We start from the raw sequence: 6,115 nt of genomic DNA on the forward strand, positions 1-6,115 counted from the left end.
TCAAGATCACATTTAATTGCCTCCGATTTCAAAATATGAAATATTTGACTTTTATATTATTAACTGAATTTGCTCCACAATAATTGCTTTATTTGCATGTAGATTTTGGTCTTGATCGGTGCAAGCTTGACCAGTACGAGAACACGTGGGACGGCGAAGCGGGCTGCGGGTGGGGCTTTTGCGCTCAGACAGACGGGGCAGTGTTGGGCAACAAGTGCAGTCGGGACGCTGGAGCAGCAACTTGCAACGCGACATGAGTGACGACAACGCCAAAAGCAAGCACCAAAGTGCATGCGAGTCCGAGGGTGCATGCCTTTTGGGTTCCTTTTGTTTTGGGGACGAGCTGGAGCTGAATCGCTTCGACGGTTTACCTTTCTCGTCGCGGTACTACAAGCTGCTAGCGGAGAGGAGGACGCTGCCTGTGTGGACGCTGCGGCGAAGGTTGGAAGACGCGCTCGTTCACGCCCAAATTGTGCTCGTGTGCGCGCACGCCGACGCTGGCAGGAGCACGCAGGTGAGGGCACAATATTAGGTAGATGAATTGCCTCATCAAAATAAGAGCCCACACATAAGGTTATCTTAACTGTTAGTGATCCAACACAAGAGCAAACCCTTTTCAAAGACACAATAACAATTTGACATTGTTGGTGATTGCAACCAGATGAAAATGTTTCTTAATTCCGCAGATCCCTCAGTGGTGCGCAGAGTTGTGCCTGTCGGCCGGCTACCGCTACGGCACCGTGGTGTGCACGCAGCACGCGGAGCAGCGGGTGGTGGACTTGGCCTTACGCGTGGCCGACGAAATGGACGTAGCCGTGGGCCACGAAGTGGGCTACCGAATCGGCCGGGAGACGTGCTGCTGCTCCGACACTGTTCTCAGGTCGGCACCGCTTTTATCCGTCTTTGGTGTTATTGCAAAAACAGGTTCATGCTATTTAAGTAGAACCTTTGAGAAAATCTGTGTTCTCAGGTACTGCACCGATGACATCTTGCTCAGAGAGATGATGTCCGACCCTTTTCTGGAGCATTACGGCGTGATTGTCATTGACCAGGCCCACCAGAGGACGGTGAGCACTGACCTCCTGCTGGGCCTCCTGAAGGACGTCGTGGCGCAAAGGCCCGAACTGCGGGTGGTGGTCCTCGCCGCACCGCCGCTGACGGACAGCCTCCGCAATCACTTCCGCAGAGCCCCGACCCTCAGCTTGGAGTCACCTTTGTCGGGTCAGCCCAATGTGGTGTGGAGTGGGGGTGGAAAAGACTACTTCTACTCTGCTCTGAGGCTGGTTCTGGAGATCCACCGCACCAGGGAGGATGGCGACGTCGTGGTGTTCTTGGCATCGGAGGAAGTGCGTTTTTGTTGAAACCAATCCATCCAAAAAGTAGTCTAAGGTCTGACTCCTTCCACAGGAGGTGAACTGCGCCCACGACATCCTGCAGAAAGAAGGGAGCAGACTTGGAGCACACCTCGGTCAAATGTTGCCCACGGTCCTGGGTCCCGGCCGGGGAGGACTCGGGCCTCCTCCAGATGAGCGAGGACCAGGCGGAAAACCCAGGAGAGTTTTCCTCGCCACTCGTCACGCAGAGGATGCGTGGTGGCCCATGGACTCTGTCAACTTTGTCGTCGACTGCGGAGTCCAGAAGAAAATGGTGTACAATCCCAGAATAAGGGCCAACTCTGAGGTGCTGCAGTCCATCAGCCGTTGCCAGGCAGAACTACGCAGGAGGTTGTGTGGACCAGCAGGTACAGTCGTTGCATATCTGTTTGATATTTAAAAAAATGGCTTCTTGTGACTGTTGAAGAGCAGCAGTTAGTTCGGGAGATAAAAAAAACATTCTGCTGCAGCACTCTGGCAATTGCACAGCTATTTTTGGTTGGTGTCAAATACTTGGAAATTTGGAACTGTCCTGATTTCAGCTTTTTCTGTCGCAGGTAAATGTTTCTGTTTATACGCAGAGGACAACCAACTTCCTACACGGAGATCCCCGCAGATCCTGGAGTCCAACATTACGGCCACCGTTCTCTTCCTGAAGAGGATGGAGATCGGCGGTTTGGCCCAGTGCGAGTTCATCGACCGACCCGGTGAGCTCGGCGGGAAAACGCTTGCCAATTGTCTGCTACCAAGATCGGGAGGGAGGAGGTCTGGTTCCCACGTTTTGTGCTCAGTCTGTTTGGACCCGTCCAGGCGTGACTGACCCGAGCGGACACTCGCCGGCTGCCCGCCATTGTTTGACAGTAGGGCCAAAAAGGGGTCAACTCATTATTGATTACGCAACCTTTCTTGACTTCCTGAGCTGTGATTGGTCAATCTGCGTGTCAATCATTATGGATACAGAACAGCACAGGAACTTCCTCAAACTACTATTTTGATTACCAATGGGCGAGTTTTTGTCCTCCCTCGTCACAGATCCCGAGAGTCTCATGCAGGCCCTGGAGGAGTTGGACTACCTCGCGGCTCTGGACGACGACGGCAACCTCTCTGAGATTGGCATCATCATGTCTGAAATCCCCCTGGAGCCTCAGCTGGCCAAAGCTTTGTTGGCGTCCTGCGAGTTCGACTGCGTCAGCGAGATGCTGACTGTAGCGGCCATGCTTTCAGGTATCAGCCAGAAAAATATACACTTGATTGCTGTACCTTGGATTGGATGGTTTTGTTTTCAGCTCCCAACTGCTTCCTGGAACCTCCGCCCGGAATGAGCCACGAGGCCTCACAGTGCCACAGGAAATTCCGGCACCACAAAGGCGACCACCTCTCCCTCATTAATGTCTTCAATACCTTCAAGAGAAGCCAGAAGGATCCGTGTAAGATGGCATGTCGGTGTAATTCCCGGAGCCACTTGGTTTGGTTTTATTTTCAGTTTGACCCGCAGATATCCGTGAAGAACAATGGTGCCGAGACAACTTCCTGGACTATTCGGCTCTCCGGACGGCAGAGAGCATCAGGGCGGAGCTGACCAACACGCTAAACCGGATCGAGCTGCCCGTCTCGGAACCGGCATTCGGCAGCAGGGAAAACGCAGCCAACTTGAAGCGAGCCCTGCTCGCGGGATTCTTCATGCAGGTACGTCGGCCCAATTCCACATTACCTCCTGAACGCTCCATTATCAAATCTTCTGGCCTGCTTAAGGTGGCTCGAGATGTGGACGGCTCGGGGAATTACCTGATCCTCGCGCACAAGCACGTGGCCCAGGTGCACCCGCGATCTGGTTACGGGCCGTACCTCAATAAGCTGGGGCTGCCCGAGTGGGTGCTGTTCCACGAGTACACGCTGGCACAAAACAACTGCATGAGGATCGTCACAGAGATTTCACCACAAGTGTAAGTTTTGACGGATCGGACACTTCCCGTCCGTCACACGCTGAAGTTTTCTTTCTCCGTTGTAGCTTCACTCAAACGGCTCCGCTCTACTACTTCTACAACCTGCCTCACAGCGAGAGCAAAGACATCCTGCAGCACATGTTAGAGCCACGCGCTACCCGCGAGAACGACAAACACAAAGCCGGCAACCTTACTGACAACAGCAGCAGCAGCAGCAGCAGCAACGTGCAGTCGACTGATCGCTGTGTCATCCAGTGAAGCGCAATTGTTGGTAGAAGGGCGGAGTGAAGACTTTTGAAGAATAGAAGCTCGTGGAAGGCATTTTTACTCAGAAAAAAAATATCTTTGCAAAACAGGATTTTACAACTGCATAGCATGATTTAAGAAATTCAATTAAAGACGGAATCGTCATCAGAAAATTTAATCATCAGAATTCTTTTGTATAGCACTGGATAGAAAACCTATTGAATCTAAAACACTGTAAAATGTCTATATAAAGCCCAATAACTTTGCTTGTCATGTACTATATAATAAACTATTTCAGAATACTGACAAAAGTTTTATCTCCCACTTAAATGCAGTCAATCACAGTGGGCAACCACATGAACCCATTTTTCTCTGGGAATTCCTCTGGCCATTTATTCTATGACGTGACTAGTCGTCACACGGTCAGATATTCTTTCAGTTTGTCCATGATGGTGGGGATTCGCTCTACTGGGATTACCATGACAGTGCGGAATGGTTTCATGGGAACGTCGTCGAAGGACCAACGGCCGCTCAGGCACGTATCGGCTTCGTCCTGAATCGAGAAGTGGAACTCTGAGACGGCGTGCTGCGAGAAGAAAGTTTGATCTCAGTTAGCAGATGTTTCTCGCTAGCATAGCAGTATAATTGCCAGGCATGGAACAATGTCAATCAATGTAATGTAGCACTGTTTTAAATACCTCATAGAAGAACTCCTCCTCGGCGTTGATGAACATGTATTCGTCTTTGGGGGCGGGACCTTCGGTGGCAACGCTCTTGCATGTCTTGCTGATCATCAGGCAGTAGTGGTACTTCCCGATGGGCTTATTTGTACGCTCAGCTTCAGAGATCTCCTTCCTGGAAAATATAAGGGTCATTAGGACGTTTGACTCTTGGGGAAAAAAAAAAAATCTAATTGCATTTTTTCTTCCCCTATAAGGAAAATATCTGACTAATGGGGATTTTTTTTTTTTAAATGCCTTTCTCCAAAAAGCAGAACACATTTTTTGATATCCACCCAGCAGTGATCAATCCATACACAGGGTGCAGCAACTCACTGTAGCTGCTTGTGCAGCGGCAGGGCAATCTGTGGTGGCACGTTGACAAAGCGCTCGCTCAGCAGGAGGCCGACAGGCTTGGCGGTGTCGTCAAGTATCTGCTCCAGCTGCTCGGCGGCGCCACGGCCCATGCTCTTCTCGCACTGGTCCAGGATCAACTCTTTCACCTGCTCCACGCACTGCACGCCCTGCAGCGACAACAATGCACGTCGCAGACTGTCGGGAAATAGCGGCCGACGGTCTTACCTTTTGTTCGGTGAGGTTGAGCATGGTGATGAAGCCAAACACTTCATCTGGATCGTCATCGTCGCTGTCTTCGGGCACCTCTGCTTGCTTGGAAATGAAATTGACAAAACATTTAGAAAAGTACAAATATTTGTCAAATAAAATGTATATATAGCGTTACATTTAAAGACTGTCAATAAAATCAAATATTCTCGTAATGCAAAAATAAGAACTGGAATTGGCAGTTATAGTTCAAATTAAAAAAAATCACATGTATAAAATACTAACATTTCACAAAATAGAATGTAAAAATAGCAGCGACTCACCTTGATGACACTTCCGACGTGATTTTGCTGGATAATGATGTCCGTCATCTCTGACGTGTTGACGTGGGCCTTCAGAAATAGCTTGGAGCAGAACAAATCACCGGAGGGGTCAAAACGCACGCACACTTTAATAATTCATAGAAAAATGATAACGAATACAACCAACCTGTTGCAAGAGCTTCTTGATGCCGTTGAAGTCGTTGTGCGAAACGGCGTGCGCTTCAAAGTCTACAGTCACCTCCTGAAGAGCAAACAAATCCGCTTATTTTAATGCGCCTGCAAAGTGCACAAACACTAAAAAAGATTCTAAGCACAACTAAAGTCACACATTGTTGTCATACGGCTGTGTTAGCGTTAGCAACCTAGCGGGGCCGAGCAATCGGCTCTAAAATGTCATGCCCACCTCGTAAATCTCCTCTACCGACGTTTCGCTGTCCTCCCCGGAGGAATCGTCCTCTTCCCCCGGACTCTCGTCCGAGCTGTCGTCGCTTTCCTGGGGGTTCTCCCCGAGCCCTACCGCTCTCTTCTTAGCTGACGAAGCCATGCTGCAAACAAGGGGCGAGCGTGCTCGTCGACCAGGGTTGTCAACGAGTGGGCGTGGCGGGGATTCCCATACGTCACAGCCACAATGGCTCGCTGGAAGATGAAATAAAGCATTCAGTGAACGCAAAGGGCTTGCATTACTCAACAACAAGTCACCTTTATATTTATCTCATCCTTTGCATGCTTTTGACGCCACGTTTTGCGAGGACAACTTGTATACACGGAAGCCATTTTATTTGAGTCCCTCCGACTCGCCGTAGCTACGTCAGTAAATGGCGACTCCGATCGTCAGTTGGAATAAACTAATCACAAAAGGGGTGGCAATTACTTAAACTGTGTTTCATTCGCAATTTGCAGTCAGACATTTGTTACAGACTCTCAGAGAACAAGAAGTATGGCCTTTA

At 49.8% G+C, this 6,115-nt stretch overlaps 2 protein-coding genes across 3 annotated transcripts; one reads left to right on the plus strand and one right to left on the minus strand.

Annotated features, from left to right (window-relative positions):
* The first annotated feature begins 69 nt into the window (after positions 1–69).
* LOC133142863 (putative pre-mRNA-splicing factor ATP-dependent RNA helicase DHX32) lies at positions 70–3,626 on the plus strand. 2 transcript variants are annotated; one of them, XM_061264466.1, is made up of 10 exons: positions 70–514; positions 687–880; positions 971–1,346; positions 1,408–1,741; positions 1,931–2,080; positions 2,406–2,597; positions 2,660–2,800; positions 2,869–3,059; positions 3,126–3,316; positions 3,382–3,626. In XM_061264466.1, exons 1-10 carry the CDS (start codon positions 254–256, stop codon positions 3,572–3,574), a joined length of 2,223 nt encoding a protein of 740 aa, XP_061120450.1. In that variant the 5' UTR covers positions 70–253; the 3' UTR covers positions 3,575–3,626. The 2 variants fall into 2 exon arrangements, with proteins under 2 accessions (XP_061120450.1, XP_061120449.1); XM_061264465.1 differs by having other exon boundaries at positions 687–1,346.
* Positions 3,627–3,721: 95 nt separating this feature from the next.
* On the minus strand, positions 3,722–5,779 carry bccip (BRCA2 and CDKN1A interacting protein). Its single transcript, XM_061264489.1, has 7 exons — positions 5,572–5,779; positions 5,335–5,409; positions 5,169–5,249; positions 4,864–4,950; positions 4,618–4,805; positions 4,261–4,417; positions 3,722–4,148 (listed from the first exon to the last, which is right to left on the minus strand). Exons 1-7 carry the CDS (start codon positions 5,710–5,712, stop codon positions 3,978–3,980), a joined length of 900 nt encoding a protein of 299 aa, XP_061120473.1. The 5' UTR covers positions 5,713–5,779; the 3' UTR covers positions 3,722–3,977.
* Positions 5,780–6,115: the final 336 nt, after the last annotated feature.

Source organism: Syngnathus typhle, linkage group LG18 (genome assembly GCF_033458585.1).
Source record: "Syngnathus typhle isolate RoL2023-S1 ecotype Sweden linkage group LG18, RoL_Styp_1.0, whole genome shotgun sequence".
NCBI lineage: Eukaryota > Metazoa > Chordata > Actinopteri > Syngnathiformes > Syngnathidae > Syngnathus > Syngnathus typhle.

What these genes read in the sequence shown, in the direction of transcription:
- LOC133142863 (XM_061264465.1), top strand. Translation starts at nt 254, where the DNA reads ATGAGTGACGACAACGCCAAAAGCAAGCACCAAAGTGCATGCGAGTCC. An exon ending in ACGCTGGCAGGAGCACGCAG is followed by an intron (nt 515 to 686) that starts GTGAGGGCACAA and finishes TTAATTCCGCAG; the next exon opens with ATCCCTCAGTGGTGCGCAGA. An exon ending in TCGCGGGATTCTTCATGCAG is followed by an intron (nt 3,060 to 3,125) that starts GTACGTCGGCCC and finishes GGCCTGCTTAAG; the next exon opens with GTGGCTCGAGATGTGGACGG.
- bccip (XM_061264489.1), bottom strand. Translation starts at nt 5,712, where the DNA reads ATGGCTTCGTCAGCTAAGAAGAGAGCGGTAGGGCTCGGGGAGAACCCC. An exon ending in CCGCTGCACAAGCAGCTACA is followed by an intron (nt 4,418 to 4,617) that starts GTGAGTTGCTGC and finishes TATATTTTCCAG; the next exon opens with GAAGGAGATCTCTGAAGCTG. An exon ending in AGGAGGAGTTCTTCTATGAG is followed by an intron (nt 4,149 to 4,260) that starts GTATTTAAAACA and finishes TTCTTCTCGCAG; the next exon opens with CACGCCGTCTCAGAGTTCCA.